Source organism: Protomyctophum bolini (genome assembly GCF_963924005.1).
Source record: "Protomyctophum bolini genome assembly, chromosome: 7".
Lineage (NCBI taxonomy): Eukaryota > Metazoa > Chordata > Actinopteri > Myctophiformes > Myctophidae > Protomyctophum > Protomyctophum bolini.
The window spans coordinates 50,195,939-50,218,008 of NC_137868.1; the positions used below are offsets into that span (position 1 = coordinate 50,195,939).

At 41.1% G+C, this 22,070-nt stretch overlaps 1 protein-coding gene across 1 annotated transcript; it reads right to left on the reverse strand.

Annotated features, from left to right (window-relative positions):
- Positions 1 to 983: 983 nt before the first annotated feature.
- On the reverse strand, positions 984 to 18,692 carry LOC308319183 (F-box/WD repeat-containing protein 12-like). The gene is made up of 10 exons (XM_080769098.1): positions 18,517 to 18,692; positions 12,287 to 12,324; positions 11,570 to 11,736; positions 9,357 to 9,481; positions 8,898 to 9,104; positions 8,282 to 8,458; positions 7,830 to 8,034; positions 5,756 to 5,925; positions 3,942 to 4,066; positions 984 to 1,734 (listed from the first exon to the last, which is right to left on the reverse strand). The coding sequence occupies exons 1-10, from the start codon at positions 18,616 to 18,618 to the stop codon at positions 1,626 to 1,628; spliced, it is 1,425 nt and encodes a 474-aa protein (XP_080625224.1). The 5' UTR covers positions 18,619 to 18,692; the 3' UTR covers positions 984 to 1,625.
- Between the last annotated feature and the right edge of the window lie 3,378 nt (positions 18,693 to 22,070).

A 22,070-nucleotide genomic window follows, 5' to 3' on the forward strand; every position in this document is an offset into this window, starting at 1 on the left:
CACATTAATCATGTTAAGCTAAATGAGGATAAGACAGAAGTTCTCATAATCGGTTCTAGTGGGCAGAAATAATCATAAGCACTTGGCAACCTGACTGTAGAAAGTAACAGTACAGTTAAGAACTTGGGGGTCATTATTGATTCACACATTAATCATGTTAAGCTAAATGAGGATAAGACAGAAGTTCTCATAATCGGTTCTAGTGGGCAGAAATAATCATAAGCACTTGGCAACCTGACTGTAGAAAGTAACAGTACAGTTAAGAACTTGGGGGTCATTATTGATTCACACATTAATCATGTTACCAAGATTGCTTTTTTTCTGAATCATTTTTCTTTTCTTTTTCATAGTGCATTCGGAGACATTGCAACCACTAGACATCTTAAAACCTATCTTTTTTTCTCTGCATTATGGTTCCCCCTAGTTCCCCCAGGTGCTCTGCCCCGTGGTTTTAAAACCCTATGCTATTTTAATTGTATATTCTTAACACATTTTTACCTATCTCTGTGTCCTATCTCGTTATTGACACATCATATTATGCTTATTATTGTGTTATTCTTTTTGCTGTGTATTGTTGTGAAGTGCACAGAGATCCCTTGGGGTGAAACTGAAACATTGCAGTTTTTTGGTGTAATAAATATCTCTACCTGCGTCAGGTAGTTCAAGTAATGTAGTCGTGTCATAGCTCACAGACAATTCATGTATGGTAATATTCATGTTGGGTAATACTCGTTTGAATAGTAGTCAAAAGCAAGTAATAAACGCCACAAACGTAATGTCCAAACCACCCCAAATTTGAATCACAAATTTGGTGATTTGGCGGTGGTTTAACACAGAGCTAAAAGCAATTATATTTTCATCCATAGAATTAACCGTTTGTTGCAAAAACATACTTTCTGGGGTGATAAATCACCTCCGAATGACTTACACATGATCATAGAAATGCATCTTTCTAGTTAATATTTTTAATTTTATTTGTTTGAACAATTACAAACAGCTGTGTAACAACAGAATATTTATGAAGGTAAACACTCATTTTACAAACAAAAATACAAATTAATCAGAAAAAAAGCAAACTTGAAATTGAAAATTAAAAGAAAAGAAAATAGTATAAAAGTAGAAAATATTAGTAAAAAATGTAAAAAGATAGCTGTTCCATTCTGTCCCACTGTTCATTGACATATTGAGAAATAAGGTATTACAAAAAAATAAATAATAAAAGAACAGTTATTACGTTTGAGTGTTCAAAGATTAATTATATCACTGCCCGTCTCATCAGTAGGGTAGCATTCTCTTAGCCTATTCTATAATGTTGATTTAAGCTGGTAACGCACCATAAGTCAGAGCAAGGTGGTCATAAGAAAGTTTTCTCTTTGTAAAAATAGGACATCTCACTGTTTAATAATTCCTAAAGAGGAACATAAACCATGATCTTTGTGAGGAAGACATTGAGAAATTACTGTAGAGAGCGAGTCCTAGAAAAGAACACAGTTCCAACAGACAACGCAGCTACCAAAGCTGTCTCCAAAAAGACCAGTGTGTGTGTGTGTGTGTGCAAGCAGAAGCAAAAGCTACTGTAGTGGTCAGACAGTGTAAATAGTTTTTCATGAGGTGCATTTTGCTCTTCAGGGGGTGAAAGAGAAGGCCACGAGCTCGTCTTTCCCACTGTTGCATTGTACTGCGCCCACAATGCTGGAGTAGTCACAGACCACGTGAGTGAAGGCCCAGTTGTGCCTGACATGGATACAAAACAGGGACGTGCGGAGAGTGTTAGAGAGGTAGGGGCTGAAATCCCGTAAGAGGGCAATTATTGGACAAAAATAGTGAAAATAGCAGATCTTCAAGCTCACAACGCGTCACGCTGCAACGCGTTGAGCTTGTAGATCAGCTATTTTCGGGTCGCAATCCAGCACTCTTTATTGCGGTGTAACGACATGGACTTCGAAACAAATTTGTTCGACGCAAAATGCGGTGTTCCAAGTTCAGCAATTCTCCTAAATGCGGCATGGAAAGGAGGGGCATTTCTTTCACCATAGTAAATGCTGCATTCAAGGTCTGGAAAGGGCAGTTGTTTTACAGACGGGTAAAAGGGCAGGGGGTGAAGCCCCCTTTGATGTCTATATGTGCACATCCCTGACACAAAACAAGTAGGCCTATGTTAGGGCTGCACATGGCTGATTAATGTAAAAAAAAAAAAAGGAGTCCCGTAAAGCACATCTTGATTTGAGAAGTCTGACTGAAAATAGTCAGCAAAGAAAATATGTATTTACTAACCAAATTCAAACATCATTATTCATTACATCATTATATTTTGGAAACATTTACTCAATAATCACAGTACGTTTGGCAATGTTTTAATGACTTTGGGGAAAATGTGTATACTGTATGTAAAATCAGAAAATAAAGCCATTAACAGAAGATGAATAGGCCCTCATTTATCAATCGAGTGTAAAATCTGCCACAGATTCGAGTGCAGGTTTCGTAGTACACCCACGTCGCCACGGCATTTATAAAGTGATCGCAAACAGCTGATTCTTCCTTAATTTCGTTCTGACGTTAATAAATGTGACGGCTGAAATCTATCTGGCACGCCCTATGAAATCAAGCCTCGCCCTCGTTTTTGCGACATGAAAACGGCAATACGTTTCCTGAAACCATGGTAACATGAAAAAATAAATTTCTCCCGTGCCTTGCTGCTGCCCGCCTCACCCCCCTCTCTCATACACACGCACAGACGCACAGCACGCACACGCAACTTGCAAGCCCAACTAACTGGTGTGTTGTTAAATAAATAAAGCACGAACACCTGCATGAATTAAATAAAGTTGTAGGCCTACCCTGTCTGTTTCCCTCTCACCTCGCTTGCCTTGCTGTCATGCACGCACGCACCTACATGACACATTAAATAAAGCTGTCTGTTTCTCCTCTCGCTTCGCTTCCCTTATTGCTGCACGCCACGCACGCGCGCACATATCGCAATTTGCAAGCAACTTTCACTGTGTGTTGTTAGTTGTATATTAAATTATTAAAGTATTTTTAATTTAATATACAACAAGATATATTAGTGAACGAAAACCTGAACCTGAGCCATAATTAAATAACAAATTGGCACACACACGCTGCTGTTTTGCAGGTGCTCCTCCTGTCCTGTCTGTCTCTCTCTATCACTGTGGTCCGTCCGTGACCACATAGTCCATAGGGCCATAGTCTGTATTTATGTGTGCAATACAGCCAATGAGTTCATACTCTATCCTGTACTAGGTAATCTCTAATTATTTTTGCGCCATGACCCCGCCGCTAGGGGACGTCATATCCCAGGTCCGTATATATACAGACCCCGGCCCATATATATACTCCGTCTATATAATGGTTGAGTCCCACGGCAGCTTTGGTCCGGTTGCTATGGCAACGCGGCACTGCTCCAGCTATGGGATTGAAAATGTAATAACCGTGTAAAGCAGTTGAAAGGAGGATTTTCAAACGTCCATAAATCGTAATCCAGGAGAGCAGTCCTTGGTGGATCTTCTGCCATCCACATTTCTGATTGAATCTGTGCCTTTGTACCACAACGCTCCCGCCATGTAAAAGCTTCTGACGAAAGGTAAACAGTGTGTGCTTGTGCCAATGATACTAAAGTGTGTGTAGCGAGTGTGTGTGGGGGGGGGAATCCGACTCTTAAAGTGAACGCGTATGGTGGCACCTGGAACTGGGATTTATGCTAACAGCTAGCAAAAGAGTTAAGGTAGGTTTGTAATAATACAACTCAATGCAGATTTCGTAGTGACTGAACCCTTGGTGGCCACCTGGAAATACTCGAACTGCGCGTGCGCAAAAAGGGACGTATTCAGTGCTTAAACCACTGGGTCGGGTTCCCAGGGAGACATACAACTTCTCTTTTGGGTATCCAGCTAAAACGTGTGGGAACCGCTGGTCCTCCATACCTGAACAAATGCAGAGAACCTCCTAATTGGTATCGTTCATGCGGTTGCTCGTTCAAATGAGTTTCCCATTTCCATGTGAACACCTTTAGGTAGACGTGAGATGCCACCACCATACGGAAGCGATCCTATAAAACACAAATTGCATGTAAATACAAACCAACAATTAAGTGCATTGTATAATAGCGTCTGTTGGGCAGAAACCTTGCATGTAAAAAAATAGTTGTTTGAAGCTCTTGTTAATACTTTGTATTGGTTAAACATGTGTGACTCTTTTTGATACAGAGACAGTCATGGCGGCAAGACTAACTATTCAGGAGAGGATGCAAAATGAATTCACATACTGTACTAGAGCATGTCTGAAATAAATGTCAGAGCTTATATTGACAAGTAAATATGAAATACATGCTTAAACATGTAGCTAGGTGTAATGTAAAGAGTTCACAGAAGTGAACCTTTCAAGTTTCAAGCCCGTTTTCTCAACTTGCTCTTTCCGCAAGACATTACTCTATAAGCAGGGCTGCACATAAGCGGTGCGCCAGTGTGCCGTCAAAATTCATAATGCGCTGTCAATCAAGCACTGGGAAGCGCTTCTGCGTACCAACAGCTGGGGTCGCACAGAATGATTATCATGGCCAGAATACTAGTAAATTCTGTGGCGAGAGCATTTCCCACTGACTGCCACTCAAAGTAGCTACTACTGGCCAATCACAGCACGTCTTGCACTGGCCATTGTGGCTAATCACAGCACGTCCTTAGTCAAACGAGGGAGGATCCACTCTATGGGGAGGATTCCATGCTGCTCACTGCTTGTTTTCCGGGTGCTGGAGCAAGTTGCTCGTGTGCGATGCAACTTGCTCGTGTGCGATGCCGTCTCACGGACTGGCACTGCTGCTGCACAATATGAAGCTTATCAACATGACAACAGCGTGTCCTGACATACTGTACCTTATTATCGTAAAGTCGGGTAGTGTACACTGTTTATTTTGCACCGAGGAGCCATGTGTGTCTGACTGTGTTGACTGTGTGTACATCGCCTCGGCTAAAAACAAAAGGGAAGCCTGACGTATGCTTCGCCGTACGACGTGTCGTATGTTAAACAAATAGGCAATAGCTGATCTGCAAGCTCACAACGTGTCGCCTCCGCAACACGTTGTGAGCTAGTAGATTGGCTATTTAAATAAAAAAAAGTATCTAAATATTGCTTTGATGCTCATATTATCCTTAGGAAGTATTAAGAAGTTTGTATTAGAATAATGCATATTTGGCTGGAATACACATGGACCTATAGCTGCAATTTGCAACTCTAGATTTTTTTTCGTTTTGCTATAAGTTATTCATGCATCCCTCTTTTATCCATCCGGCGAGACGGGTCGCCGCATTTTAGGAGCACCAAGTAACTCCTCCAGGTGCTCCTGAGTACTAGACCAAAGAAGTTGTGTGCAGCCCTGTCTATAAGCCATATCTCCAAAACTGGTTGGCCAAACTGAACAACCAATATGTCAATCTGAAGCTATGATTCCCTGCTTTCACATGACATAAAAACACGAACATTAAAAAACAAAAAAATTACTTATTCAGAAACGGTGACATTTATATACCCCACAGGGTATACATGATGTCACGAGCCGCGGTGAAGAGCATACCACCGCCACCGCTCCAGCCCTTCTGTGGTCCACCTCACCACCGAAAATCCAGACTATGAATGAGCCTTAAGTATTGTCGATCAGCTATTTCCATGCCATTGAGGTACAGTACCAGGTTTCTGCCAGACAGGCACCAACAATATAATATTACACAATAACAGAAGAGCCTACCACAGACATGGACAAAATGTCTCTGTGACGGAATTTGGTGCACATCCCCTTAAAATGGACCTGGAACTCTTCGCCATCTGACAGCACTAGTGTGTCGCTGTCCTTGGCCTCCAGCAAGATGTTGTGTACTTTGTTGTTCAACCACAGGCTAGAGTTCCTCAGCTTCTTCACTACAATTGGGAAGGTTCAAAATGAAAAGCAAGGTGTGCTTTCAAATGCATACAATATTAAAAGCAGTGATTCTTAACTGTTCAAATTTCAAAGACCCCCAATTTGATAGACATTAGGGCACGGATCCCCATTTGATACCTTATTTGAGTGGTGCAACCACTCCTAGGCCATATTCAGACTGCAGCCATCTTGCCAGTGATACTTCCCATAGACAGCCCATTCATCTAAACAGATAAGTCCTATCTAATCATATTAAACAACGTCAAAATCACCTCTTTCAATCTGCAAAGTGTTTGTTTCATAAAAATCCACTGTAGACATTTTATGAGCTACTTCCTTCTGTTACCATGGAGAGGGAACCACCCATAAAGGTGGCAAAGGTATAGTATCTTATACATCCATAGTAAAAACTATGACACAAATACATTTGCAGCAGTCAATAACAGAATATTCAGTCTATTATAGACACTACTGGTTGTCTATATAGGCCTATAGACCAAGTGGGTATCTGGGTCTGGCCTATAGGGGGACATCAGGAGCGGTCAATAGAAATAATTTGGGCTGTTGAGTAAGAAGAAATAAACAGGAAAAAACAGCATAGCAAACAGTATCACAAAGGAGATAAATATCACAGCATCACATTCAATAATAATTCGTCATTTAAACCTTTAGGGTCTAGAGTATTTAGATGGGGGGTCCAGAAAGCCTCACGTCTCTTTAAAAGGAGGTGGCAGAGGAACTGCCTCGATGCCAACAAAACGCAGAGATGAAATGTCATGTTTCTTTTCATGTTAGATTTGTCATCTAATAAAACTACCGGTACTACTCTACAAGTGAAAGACAGTGTGCGGGACCCTTTTCTTCCCATGATTCACATTTGGTTGCCGGCTCCGACGCACCTGTCCTTGAAGGAGTGCACAAGGCCTTTTCGTTAAAATGAGCTACTTCCTGTCAATAAACTCCTTGCAGATTATTCTTTTCTAAGTGCTGGAGTTTGGAAGTGCTTGTTGACTATCACTCAACAGCCCATGCATACCACCTGTTTTGAATGTGAACATAATGCAGGAGGAAGCAGGAGGTTGCTTTACTGATAACGAGCGCTTCCATACTCAACAAACACTTTGCAGATTGAAAGAGGATAATTCAAGCTTTCCCTATACAGCTGCAATGTTGGTGATTCTGACGTTGTTTAATATAATTAGAGAGGACTTTTCTGTTTGGATGAATGGGAAGTATCACCTTGCTGGCAAGATGGCTGAGGTCTGAATATAGCCAATAGACAGCTATGTGTGTCCCTGGCTGGCTGGGTCTGTCCCGAGCACGAAAATAGCGTTGTTTTTTACAACCAAGTGTCACTGTTGCACAGCACACATATTAACGGAATATATGATGATTTGGAGTGTTACAGTACAGTAGAGGGCAACCCTACACGGTAACTCTGTCATTTGTCAACCATTACGGACGGGCGGCTCGCCGGAAACCACTCACTTCACACGGGTGTGATTTTTATCTCTGGGATCCCAATTGATCAATTGAATAATTAGTCAGAAATGTAAACATGTACAATGTACAGTCAGACATAAAGGCTAAAAAAAAATAAAGGCTAAAACGATAACACAAAAAGGTCCTGAGGACTTGTTTCCATTGAGGTCCGCATTCAATTCATCAATCTACACAGAACATCCTCATGGGACCAAATGGACACTCTCAGTGTTACAGTGTGCCCAGACCCAACATTGATCACCAGTGGTTTTAAGTAACTTCAGATTAGCTACTGAAAGAACAAAAATGTGTCATGCCATGGGACACATTTTTCGGTTGAAATTAGGCTTAATGGTTCACAGACTGATAGTGGACTCTATAATGTAGTCTCTATAATGGTTGAGTTGAAAATCATTCGTACCCTGAATCTCTGACTTGGATTTGGATTGTTTCATGCTGATATCCTGCACAATGAGGCCGTAGTTGTAGTCTTTATAGACAACAGCCAGGCGAGCAGGATGGTCGGGCATGAAGACGGCTGCGTGGCACCCTATGATCGACTGCATTCTTCTGTGCAGACTCTGGCACAGAGGATCTTCCTTAGTCAGGCTGTCAGTCCAGAAGACCTGCCAGGCACATCACACAACAGAAGCTTGTAACAATAAAGGTAAACTTTTACAGTACTGTATATAAGCAATGTGACTAATAATGTGCTGCACATCGGCCGCCATTTCCCTTTTGTGACGGCATAGGTAGTTGGCAATTATGCAGCAGATGTGTCGCATGTCGTATGTCTAAAAGTTAAATGTATGTGCAAGAATTAGAGAGCGAATTAGAGCGCTTACATAATCAGGAAACACAGACTACAATTACCTTTGGACTTGAATCACGATTGCCTTTGGTTCCAGCAAAGATCCATTTCTTGTCAGGAGAGAGTACTAGTAAATTGACTTTGACAAAGGGCTCACACACCACTAGACTGGACCGTTTGGACCAAACAGGACCAGTTATACCAGTTAGTGTTTCCACAGTTCCTGAATCGGTCCCCACCTGAAAACGATTTCAATCAAAGAAAGTGCTTAGTGTTATTATCAGGGCTGGGACTTTAACTGATTAATTTTGATTAATTCATTACAGAAACAGTAACTTTGTTTTTGCATCACATAACCTCTCTCACTGGACACATAGTCGTACATCATATGTACATCAGCCGATCAGATCTAGCTTTGCTTGGTCCAGTGGATGGGACATTTTTATTAAAAAAAAAAACTCACTCATTGATTCACTCGTATACCGAAATCAGTTTTAAATAAATAAAAACTTCCCAGGTCATATATTGATATGCGATTAAAGGCAGATTAATTTTGCTTATTACAATTGCAACGCCTCAAATTGATTTATATTTCATTATTACATTTTAGAATAGAAACCCGAGAACTAAATAAAAGCTAACGTAAGCAAAGATCCGAGGAAGTGGTTGGCAACTTGCCGAGATAAAGTGGCTGTTGTTAATGGTGTACAGTAGTAATGTGCAGTGTGTCGATGCAGTGGGGTAGGACGCCATCTCCTGTCCAGTGTGAGCGTGCCAGCTCTTGATGAGCCCGGAGGAGTCGGATGTGAACACTAGTCCATGCTCCATGACACTGACGATGCTTGTTAGGGGACTCTGCACGGGACTGCACCACAACTCCACTCCCTAAACAAAAGCACATTCAGTTCACTTTAATGTCCACAATACATCATGAACTACGCATTTTTGACAAAAAAAAAAAAAAAAAAAAAAGAAGCAATAATGGTAAGCTGTTGACATTATGTCATTACTGGTTGTGTTTTACTTTTAGTACAAAAACATAATTTAGCATGCATTCTTTCTATATACCCTATTTAACTCTTTTTTCTGGTGCCAGTGGAAAGCTACCGTATGAAATGTAACGTTATGTTTACTAACATCTTTGACATCCCAAGCTCGAACTGTCCCGTCAGTGGAGGCAGTGCAGAAGGTGCTCCTGAAACTCCAAGGGTCCGCAGTGGTGGGGCTGTTCTTCTGGAGGTACACCAAACCAACCACTCTGCCTGGATGGTAGACAGACAGACAGACAGTGTTGGGGCTGTTCTCTGGAGGTATATGGTGCATTTATATAGCGCCTTTATCCAAGGCACTTTATTGTGCATTACATTCACCCATTCGCGCACACATCCATACACCGTAGGGGGGGGAAACCATGCAAGGCACCTAACAGCACAATTTGCGGTTAAAGTGTCTTGCTAAAGGACACTGACTCTGGGGGAGCCCGCCGGTTCGAACTGGCAACCTTGCGGTTACCATCCGGCCACTCTACCCCTGAGGCACTGCCGCCTCAAGTACACCAAACCAACCTACTCTGAATTGATGGTGGCAAACATCCCACAAATAAAAGATGAGGTTACAGCGGCAAAGGGGCGCGTCACCAGGTTTTCTTTACATAATAAATAAATGAACACAAGCGTAAATGTAATCGAGCCGTGACTTTAAACCATTCTGGGCGGGAACCCCTTTTGGTGTTTTAAGCATTGTGTTACACTTAAGCTGTTGAAAAATAGCAGATCATAGAGCTATGAGCTTGTAGGTCTGCTATTTTAGAAAAATCGTGAAATGTGGTGTAACTCTTTGAATATATATTATTTCAGAGCGAACGTTTTTAACTCAAATCTTTGCTTCTATGCAACATATTTTCAGTTGGCGGTCGGTGGCCAATTACATATCATTTGTTGGGTCCTTGACATGAAATATTGAGCACCACTGATATAGAAATAGGTATTTCAGAAAATGTAAAGGATTTAGAAGATTTTTTATTTTTATTTTGACGTCATGCCTAAATGGGTTAAAAGAAAAATTATAATTGTTTTTAAGAAATTGAATGGTTCCTGCTTCACAGCAGCTTGATATATATTGTTCTTTGTCACAGGCTCAGCTCCAGGATGAAATGACTGAAGGCTCATACATAGTCTGTATTTTCGGTGGTGGGGTGACCACCGAACTACAACATGACGTCACGAGCCTCGGTGAAGAGCAAACCACCGCCACCGCTCCAGCCCTTCTCTCTGTTTTTACTCGCCACCGCTCAACGTTATTTCAGCTCCGGTGGTCAGCTCACCACCGGAGCGGTGGTCACCTCACCACCGAAAATCCAGACTATGAATAGGCCTTCAGGGGACAGTTGAAAACGGCGAGGGGGCACATCTCATTTATATTCACTAAAACACTTCATAACACTTAAACGGAGGGGGCAGAATTTGCAACCGAGGCCCCTCTGGCACCCCTGTGGCGACAGGCCTGCTACGTCATTCAGCAGATACATACGTTAACGGAATTGTACATAATGTGTTTCACTGCCTTCCAATCTACTAGTAAAAAGGAATACTAAAATACTACATTATTAAAATCCACTTATAAAAACAAATAAAATAAAAAGCACCATCAGTCCTGTAGTGTAGAGAAAAAAAATCATAGAAAGAGACTTGATATGAACAGTGGGTATAGCACTTGCTATGCATCCAATGTCCATAATGCACGCTTTATAATGTGTTATGATCATTATTATAAAGCATTATTAGTAGGGATGTCCCGATCACGTTTTCTTGCTCTCGATCCGATTCCGATCATTTGATTGCGAGACATACCGATGCAAATCTTTCCCGATCCAATCTTTATATTTTTATATAACACTTATGCCATATCACAATAGCAAATATCCTAATGTATGTCACTCTAGTCTAGTCTGTTGTGTTGCCTTTCAATTATTGAAAGGCACAATGTTCTACAGCTTATAGAACTGAAGTCAAGTTAAAACTCTTAAAAAGAGTATCTCTCTCATTCAGAGAGAGTACTACAGACACCTATGCCATCATGCATAGCGGTGGTTGCATTTCCATTGTTTTCATCATAGGTCTCTTTCACGCCTCTGACTGGGACCAAAAGGAAAACAACTAGTTTTTACAAAATCTCATTGGCTCATCTTTCTTTGAGATTTACACTAGACAAAACTGATCTTTTCTCCCCGATTCCGATCTTTTGAAAAGCATGTGATGGGAGCCGATTTCCGATCACCCGATCCAATCGGGACAATTATTAGTATGTACTACATGGGATCCATATCAAGTGTTAGCGAACAGGGTATATACCCGTGTGACCGATCAGGGTTTTGTGGGTGTAGTCGTGCTCGCTGCCTCTCGCCATCTTGCTTTCCAGGCGGATGCGACACAGGCAGTGCGTCTTCCACACGTCCCTCGCCTGTTCGCTGTCCACCGCGGCCATGTTGGAGACCCCCCAGCGCCGGACACACAGCCCCCTGAAGACATCACATAGATGTTAGAGACAATTGTTGTTTTCGTCGACAAACTATGACAAATTTATTTCGTCCAGTTTAAGTCATTTTACAAATGGTTGCATACTGAAAATAGCCGATCTACAAGCTCACAGCGTTGTGGCTTGCTGCCAAAAACAACACTTGTTAGACACCCCTCCCTGAAGAAATCACATACAGTATTCAAGTTCATACATTTATCATTTTGACACTTTTTTCAGGGATTCATTTTCTAAGATTTTTCTGCCTTAATAGAGGGTATGCACGTGACATCATCATCATACCCGGAAGTTATGCAGTAACGCCTATGAGTGTAAAAAAGAAACAACTTTCTGGCCTCGACAGCACATACTGTACAGTACATCCACAAAAAACTCTTATCCGATTGCATTAGAGTCGACGATGGTAAACTCACTATGAGTGGGAGAAATTGGGAGTTACACTCCAGCAAAGGTCGTCGGGATCGAGAATTGAACCTGTGACACGCTGTCAGGTTGCATCAGCAGCCTAGAGGTGCCCTAAAGATAAAACTCACCTCCATAACAAAGGGGTCTGTGCAGCTTCGAGCCAATCCTGAAATCACAAACATGAAATGCAGTCACATAAAGTTCCATAAAAGAACTATCGAAACAGCCATTCTCAGAGATAAACAATATACATACTGGAGATGACGCTTGTTTAATAGAAGGCTGTGCGTGACGGGGCGTCGCGCTGTGTCTGCCTCTTCTTTGGGTGTCTTACCTGCGCAGGTAAGATTCTATTAAACAAGCGCTTCCCCTCACGTCTTGTTTTACGGCACTTGAAAAAATACAAAATGACGGCTCGGAATAATACTTGTGGAATATTTTGGACAGAAAGTAACTCATAACATGTCTACGGGGAATTTTTATGAAAAACAAGCTCGGCAGATTGAAAGAGGATAATTCAAGCTTGGACTGCAGCTGCAATGTTGGTGAGTTTAACGTCATTTAATCACAAACCAAAAAAGATGAATAGGAAGTGGATGGAGGTTGTTGCAACTCTAGATTCAGCCCATTGTAAAAAAATCTAGAGTTGCAAATTGCGGCTAGGGATTCCACTCATCAAAAATCAGTAACATTATGATGAAGTACATCTCAGTGACATCACAAAAATTCCCCTCTGTCAGGTGAAAAGAAGCAGCTTGGACTCATGCATAGAAGGCGGCATGAGGTCAGTCCGCTGCCCCCCCCCAGAGGTTGGCAGAGGAAGTGTAGCGCCAAGGATTACATTAGATAATTGGCACTGGGTGAAAAGAATACTGGGTTACAAAATCGTGGGATAAAAATGTAATAAAAAAATTTAATAAAAAAATGTTACTGTTTTTTTCAGACCTCCAGTTCTAGGCAACACAGAATGGGGGGGTGGGGGACTTTTAATTATTTCCAGTGCACACAACTCCATAGAAAAATGTTGAAAATGAGTGGTATAAGTGCAGCCCAAACTAAAGCAACGCACAACTATTAATATTAAGCTATTATGTTACAGGAAAACTAGCCCAAAGTCACTAATATTAAACAGAACTGGAAACACACTGCAAACCAGCACTGCAGGCTGCTTTTTGCAATGTGTTTTTGTTTTGTTGGCAGACTGGTGGTTTGCCCTGATACACAAATGCCAGACTGTTGCAATCTGACAGTTTTAAAGGGTGGGAAGCAAAGGGAATTTCCAAATTAAATTTCCAATTTAAAAATAATGATGCATATTATCTATCAAAGACCCCTAAGGATGTCCAGTTAAAATATATATATATTTAGGCACAGACCAGTAATAAGTTCAAATGGTCAGCCCTCCCGAGTGGTGGGAGGCCACTAGTCTGCTCCGACTTCACACAGCATTGAACAGGCTGCATCCATGTTTTTCCCCGCCAAGGTACTGGGGCTCCTTTTTTATTTATTCAACCAGTAAAAAACACATTGAGACTGAAGTCTCTTTTACAAGTGTGAACTGGCCAAGACGAGGCAAAATAAGTGACACAGCTCTGCCAGTAACAAAACAAAATACACAACAAAAAACAGGACAGACATACAATGCTCAAAAATACAGTACCCACTACCGAAGAAGCTCAAAGGGAGAACAGGAACGTTTAGTAACGCGACCAACTTGGACTAATACATTTACAAATTAAGCAAAGGAAATTGCTAGTAGACTAAAAAGTAAGCAGATATTTGCTATACGTCAAAGCAGGAGCAGTTTATGGGAAGTTTGCCCATGGCCTAGTGAGTGAATTTAAGCACATGCAAATTTAGCTGATTTTATTTCAGACCTTCTAGTGTTAAAGCTCACTAGGCAGGACTTCATTCTGTAGAAGAAACTCAGCGTGAACTTAAGCTTTTTTGCCAAGGCGTCAATGTGGTGTTTGAAGTTTAACTTGTTGTCCAACCAAATCCCAAGATATGTATACAACTCAACCCATTCGATGGATACTCCATCCAGAGTGGTGATATTTGAGGGGACATTGAGTAGGCTATTTGGAGAAAATAGCATGGCCTTGGTTTTGTGGCCATTTAGTAGCAGTTTGCTATTTAGCAGTTCAAGCTGCAATGAGACCAAATTTGACACTGCCACATCAAGTGAGGGGGCACAGGAATACAGAATTGTATCCTTGTGTGTGTGCATTGCTTCCTTCAGACCGCGTTGCCATGTCTGCTTATTATAAGCAACCGTTGACTTGTTCTTTTTTTCTGTAAAGCCACTTGCAAATCAATAATTGTTAGTTGCTGGTTGATGTTTTTTTGGGGATTGATTCTAAAGTGTACAGTAGTTGCTTATTTATGCTTGCTTCCACATTTCTTCACATCAAGGAACCCCAGATTAATTATGTAATTGTCCACGGACATACATCTGAACATATTTTGTGCCTTTTTTATTGAAATGTTTAAAGATATTCAAAATATTTCGATTTATTCTCAATGTGTTTTTAAATAACAGATGTAAAACCTCACAATGTGTCACTGTAAGCTTGTAGATCAACTACCCAGCTAACATTTCCCCGCTAGCTACCGCCTCCCGCTGTCGCCTTCACAGCGTAGCACGCCCGGGCTGGCTTGGACTTCCCCCCGCTGTCCCCGCGACAAACGGTCACGCCTTAGTTAGATTTTCATTCCTCTGCGCAACAGTGTGCATTTACAGCCCTCGTGGCGCTGTCCTGAGGCTTGCCCCCCCCGCCCCTCTCTTCCTCTCTTCTCTCTTTCTTTTGCGCTCTCTCTCTCTCTCTCTCTCTCTCTCTCTCTCTCTCTCTCTCTCTCTCTCTCTCAGACAAGGATGTGCATCTTATGTATAAAATAAATCAATAATAATAATATTATATTTTGTAGGATTATTATGTTTTTTTTTTTTTTTAACTATTATTGAATATAAATAAGTGGATTCTTCTTCTACTTCTTCTTGCAGCTATATTTCGTTTTAATTTGTATTAATAGTCATATGTACCTGCAGACTATAGTAATTGTAAGTTGTAACACTTTACTGTGGTCGTGCAGCAAATTCACCCGTGAAGCCCCCCCCTCTCTATGGTGAAGCCTGGGACCAAGGCTTCACCCGGCATGCATTGCAGTGTTGTTGTTTTTGTTGACTCGACGCTAAGGTGGAGGCAGAAGACGGTGCGACTGCCCAACAAATGCTTATATTAGTTATACACAGTTTTTCTCCGGAGAAATTCAGTTGAAAGGTCAGTGTATTTTTATATCTGATATATACTGTGTGTCGTGTAATTGCACGTGTTAGAATCGTTTCGTTTCCTAACGCTAGCAGAGGGAATAGATTACCGGTGTATCCGATCCGGTAGCTATAGCTAGCTAGCTAGCATCAGAAGTAAAATGGTTTAGTAGCGAACAATAATAATGTATCATGATGTTCTTTTCTAACGTCTTCTTATGTTGATAAAAGTCCACAATTATTCGAATTGGATAAGATTTGATACGTTGCTTGTGTATAGGCTACATAAACAGCATTTTTGCTGTAAATCACATTTTTTGTCATTCTTTGTTCCTGAACTTGCACCATGAAACGCATTTTCTAAAGTAAGTATAGGCCTACTGTGATGACTGTGGACTTAAATATCAATGCTAATTTGAATCTTTATTAAACTGCCCTGTCTCTGCTCTGTCTGAACAGTTATTTGGTGGGAACCACTGAATTAAGTAATTACTTTTTGAAACAACTGAACGTTTTTTACTGAAAACAAATTTCAATTTTGTATCTTTGTCTTTGTCTAAACTTCTCAGGACTGGAACCCTGCGTTCTCTACCACCCTGACCTGGTTTCTACTCCAGTTACATCATGGCAACAACAACAACAGCAGCTACATAACAAGGTTAAGCCATATATTTTGTGTAACGTCTGTATATATTGGCCTTTGGATCCTGCTGAAAATAGCCGATCTACAAGCTCTCTTGCCTCAAGTTTGAAATGTGTACCATTGTTAATTTGTTACCATCATGACATTTTAAATGACTGAGGTGTAGAAGGGAGATGAGCTTGTAGATCTGCTATTTTTCAACAGCTAACAGCTTTTAAAATAATGTTTAAAATAGTCGATCTACAAGCTCACGTGTTGTGAGCCCTATACAAATGCAATCCATATCAATTTTGTATTTGATTTTGTTCAAATTACAGATGAGGAGGTCACGTGGAGATGATGGTGATGGATAATAATAATGGTAAGAACATTTTCACATTTTGTCACATGTCACATTTTAGCACAGGAATAGAAATTAGAAAATGGCTGGGTTTTACCCACAGGGCAACTGTTAAGTCATGGATCACAAGCCAGAGAAATGATTAAGGTGAAAATAATTTATTTAATTAATTCTGTGATTTCAGACGAGCTTTCGCTGGAGGAAGACCTATCGACTTCAAATGCAACCTCTGCTCTACCACCAGTCGGGTTTCCCTGACCCTCTACTATATGCAACATCCAGACCTCAAGGAACGCACCCAGCTTTCCGTGCTCGGACATACAGACACGGGGACATACACACATTGCTACGCTCAGAAACTCCTGACTCCACTCAGAAGAGAATTGGTGTTTTAAAGACTTAAGCACTTAAACTTGAGAACTGATATGTCTTCTAAATCCTCACAGATTTTAGTTAAAACGTTTGCAGCAAAAGAATATATATTTACAGATTTGTGCCACATTTTCACGATGTTTCAAAATGAGCAAACTCGTTTTCAACAGCTTACAGCTTTTGAAATAATGGTTAAAGTGGCTAAAACCACTGGATCTTGGACTTCAGTGACAGGGACCTGGGGTCTGAGAGCCGGAGACGTTGGACAGGGTGCATTTTGGAACTTCTGCTGGCGGCCACCACCAGTCAGGCTTCATAAAGGAAGGAAACGGACAGGCATGGCAGGCAGCTCATCAAACGGTGGTCCGTGGCTCAAATGCTGAATAACTTTGGCATGAAAAGGGTTCAAACCCACCGCTATAGGGTTTTCCAAATGGACTCTTGAATGTATGCTGCACTATTTCTTGCTCAAAAGGTGAATCTCGATTGTGTGTTCTGTTTATTGCTGTGTAACTGTTTTTGCAACATTACTGGGCCTACGCTACATAACTAACTCCACACAGAATAGACTTGGTGTTTTATAGAAATTAAACTTGAGAACTGATTCCACAAAATGTCTTCTAAATCCTTGCAGTTTTTAGTTAAAACGTTCACTGTGTTTGGGCCACATTTTCACGATTTTTCAAAAATAGCAAATCTACAAGCTCGTGAGCCAACAATGATGGTTAAAGTGTTTGAATGGTATGACTGTTTTCTTGTATTCTAAACTTGGTTGTTTACATATTTTTTCTATGTGCCTAAATTATTTCATTGTAACCTTTTTTTTCCTAATAAAGAAACAAAATTAAGTATACATTTGCTGCTTTATTATGTTTCTATAAATATGTGGGAGGGAGGTGAGCATGGGGGAGGAGGGGTGCGGCGTCGCAATATGGGAGGGGGGGGGGGTGTCATAAGACAGCTCCACGCTGTCCTGCTGCTGCCTTCGGTAGCTGACGTTCGAGTCGCGGCAGAGAAGCGGGGCGCCGGCTACACGCGCGTCGGCGCGCACGGCACACGCTGATCAAGAACGACGCGGCCACATCGTGCGACGCGCCCGGCGGAGGACACGATCGGCGGCGCGCGGCGACCGCCTCCCGCAGGCGGCGCGCCATGACTTGCTAGCTGGGTATTTGCATTTGTGGTTGTTTTCATAGACCTGGTCACTTGTTTCTCTTGCAAAACTGGCAACACAGCAAGAGAAAGATTCACTTATGCAGTATGCACACACAAATGCAAAGACTTATGGGCCATATGAAAAAGGTGAATAGAGCCTAATTGTATTTTCGAATGTTATCACAACTTCGTCATAATTAAACTGAGACAAAGTAGATGGCAGCGTGATAGTCTTATTTGACTAGTCTGAAGAAGTTTGTTTGGTCTGAAGTCACCTTTACAGAGTCACATGGACATGTTGTGTTTCCACACACACACACACACACACACACACACACAGCACAAGTATGCAGATATAATAACTCAGCTGGTAATTATGACTGTCATCAATTCTTGTTCTTTATGTTACTTATGCTGCTCTCGCACCATCTCTCCAATATGTTTTTGATCTCGAGGCTATATTGACCAGAGCTAACCCGCGCTATAATGTGTCACTCGTCAACTGTATAATATCGTTCTTTATGTGAATGTCATAGAGCTATTTTGTTAGCCTCCAGGCAGCATGTATGTTCCACCTTACCTTACAAACGCTGGACACGTTGGACAGGTCGTCCACATTTAAGAAAGTAAAAATGTGGATAAGGCAATCTCTGCCTATATATGGAAACTGCAGACTGGCCATAATGCGATGTAAGACAGCATTTAATAAGAATAAAAACCAGAAACCACAACGAGAGGTGGATGAAAACACAACAACACCAGTAAGTTTGGCTGTCTTTCATGTAACTACGGAAAGTATAGAGGATCAAAAGAGGTTTGCGTATTAGCTGCGATAGCGAGTTGCTATCACCAGATGGCGCCACAATCAAAGGTATGGTAGACTACCATGGCCACTGAGGATTGATTGATTAAAATGTGGGTATACCATCCAAAGAACGTGCTAAGTGCAGTGCACACAAGACTCATATGTAAACCTTTTGCGCTTGTTTCCTAAAGTTGTTTAAATCAGTGTTGTATTGTCAAGTAGGTTAATTTGTCTGTGGACAGGACCGCCATATGAAAACATTTATGCCCAGGGACCCAAACAAGATTTGTGCTGTTAAAATGTCTAAAATATTTTCCAAAGAAAATAGCAGATGTGTCATATTGTGAGCGAGCAGTTACTCTAGTCATATTTGAGAATCCAGTTTATTTTCAAAAATAATGTTGTGTTCAAATTAAATACATTTGTTTGGTAGGAAGCACCCAAAATATATTTTTTCTAGCCTATGTAACCCTGCAATCATGATTAACAGGCAGGACAGGTAGAATACAAATATGAATATTCATTTGGTGCAAATAAGGAATTTTCATAAAACAGTTGTATTACAAATTCATTTAAATACTTTGATGAGCAGCAATGACATACAACATTTAAAAGCATCCCCTGATTGTTGCTACAGTACAGACAGACCAGCTGGCTTGTGCTCCACTTCTATGGGCTGCAGGCTTAGGCCTGACTCACTCACACATTCGCAACAGATTGATGTATGCTTGTTGTATGAGAAGTATTGACTGATGCAAGCTCTCAATTCATTTCCAATGGATGGTTTGACACAACATTTTTGTTGTAGGGGGGCAGTCGAAACACAGCCGAAAGCCGTACAACAAAAATGTTGTGTCAAACCATGTGACTCCCATTGGAGATGCATTGACACTTACCCTTTATTTACATCTAGCATGCATCTAGCATGCCTCAATGTTGTATGCTAGATGCGAAGATGTGAGTCAGGCCTTTGGCTTCACTCACACCTTTCGATCTAGCATACAACATTGATGCATGCTATAGTCAGTATCCAATTTTTGGAGAGTTGTAAACCTATACATTTTTGGAAAGGTATAAGGTATAAAGGTGTAAGGAATCAGAAAACCAATGTTGCCCAGATGTGTATGGCGGCCATATTGGAATTTACAAAATGGCCACCGCAAAATGTACGTTTTGTAATATCTCTGCATATAAATAAGCTGGAACATTGATTTTAACTGCTAAACCTACATTTTCAGCATCTAGGAATCCAATGGTGGTAGTTATAAAGCAAAAAAATGTCAACATTAACCCTTTAGATGCATGACTGGGTCCACAATGACCTGGTCTGGTTATTCTCTTGCAATATCTGTGTAATAAAAAATAATTTATCATTATCAATTCATATTCCAGCTGTTCCTAAAAATAATCTTGTTTTTATACCACTCATTAAAATTGTGGCCATATTGGAATTTACAAAATGGCCACTGTAAAATGTATGTTTTTTAATAGCTTGGCTTCTAAATAATATTAAACATAGATTTTAATGGTCAAACCTACATGTTCAGGGTCAAGGAATCCAATGATGGTTCAAGTTATCATGTAATTTCTTTCTATCATCCCATTGAAATACATAACCATAGGGGTAAAAAAATATTGTACAGTCCAGGCAGTCAGTCAGATACTAAATCAGAGTTATTTCTATTGGTGTCTTTTAACTGTGACATGTGGATGTTTGTGTAACCATCTTAAACATGTTTACACATGTCATGATGTGTAAGATGGTCAATAAACATTGTTTGTTTGTTTTGTTTCATGGTTATTTTGAATATGCCAATAACAACAAATAAATAAAAACATTCCTTGCATTTTCTAATCACAAAGAAAAATACATTTAGATATAGCAAATGGAAAAAAGAGAAAAAAAAGATAAAGAAATAATTCTAAGCACATCCGAAAGGAGTAAGAACAAGTACAACTTATATACACAAATATAGGGTGATTGGTCCTCAAGTCATGCATGTCTGCAATGTATCTTAGCCAGATACTGCGGTCCATGGCAAAGAACAGCTTGCTCAGTGCTTCTCCAGCTTGCAGATGGAGTTCCAGGTGAGCATTCCGAGTTGCCGCTACGAATAACAGAATTGCTTCCACCCATTGTAGGTACCTCGTCATGGCCTTGAACATCGCATTCTGGGATTTCTGTTCCTTCCATTTTTGGAATGCTGTGATGACCTCAGCAGTGGTCAAAGCTTCCAGGAGGGTGCCATTTCTTGCTTCACAGATTCAGCCTTCATGTCTTTCTCCTCAGAGCAGGCAGCTTCTACTCCCTCTGTTGCCTTCAGGCGCACATCTTTCAGTTGTGGGTTGTCCTTGAAGAACTCCTCAACTCCTCAAGAGCTGATGGCAAATTCTGACCTCTTGTTAAGCTGTGGTTTTGGCTTGTCACAGTGAAGAATGTCGACATGGTAGGGTGTGACTGATATACTTTTTGCATCACCTATGATCAGAGGTTCTGCAACAGGTTCTTTGGAAGGATCAACCTTCTGGTACACTGCAGTGATCCTTCCGTGGGTAGTTCCTTTCCCATCAGGAGTGTCCTCTGCAAAGTCTGTGTTATCTACTGCAAAAAACACAAAGGTCCCCTTCTTCAGGAATGGTGGTACATAGAGGCCTTGGAACGCTCTGGTGTTATCTACAACAGCATTTGCCAGAGCAGTTTCAATGAGAAGGGCACGGCCATGTGAAACAGAGTAGCCATGAGCATTGAGAAGATCCATCAGCTTCTTGTTGCATGTGTCATGGTGGACAGTCAATGCCAGTCCCAGAATGTGCATGTGCATGGGGTGACCTGAATGATGCTGATTCACTGCTTGGCTTGTACTTTACCTGTTCACTGGATTTAAACCCACCTACATGATATTCTGGCTCACCGTCAGTGTTGCTCGGTCAACAACTCTGGTTCTCTTTGCAGTTTCCAGTTTTTCAGCAGGCACAGCAATTATCCAATGGATTAAGGTGTATAATTCAGCTGGAACGTCAATGTCACTAGATACCTGCATGACATTTCTCTCCTTGGTATTGATGAAGGTTGCAATGCTTTTCCTTATCACCTGTGCTGCTTTGAAGATTGTGTTCATGCTGTCCTCCTCCTCCTCCTTAGCAGTTGTCATTGAGGTATTAACCATGTCCTCTTCACATGCACCAGGGGAGTAGAGGATTTCTGGCTTCCTTCTCTTTACTATACATGTATCAGATGCTGTGTAAAACAATGTTATTGCGGGATGACACTTAGTATGTTGTGTGGTCCACAACAAATATAAGGAGAATATTAGAACTCTAAGAAAAAA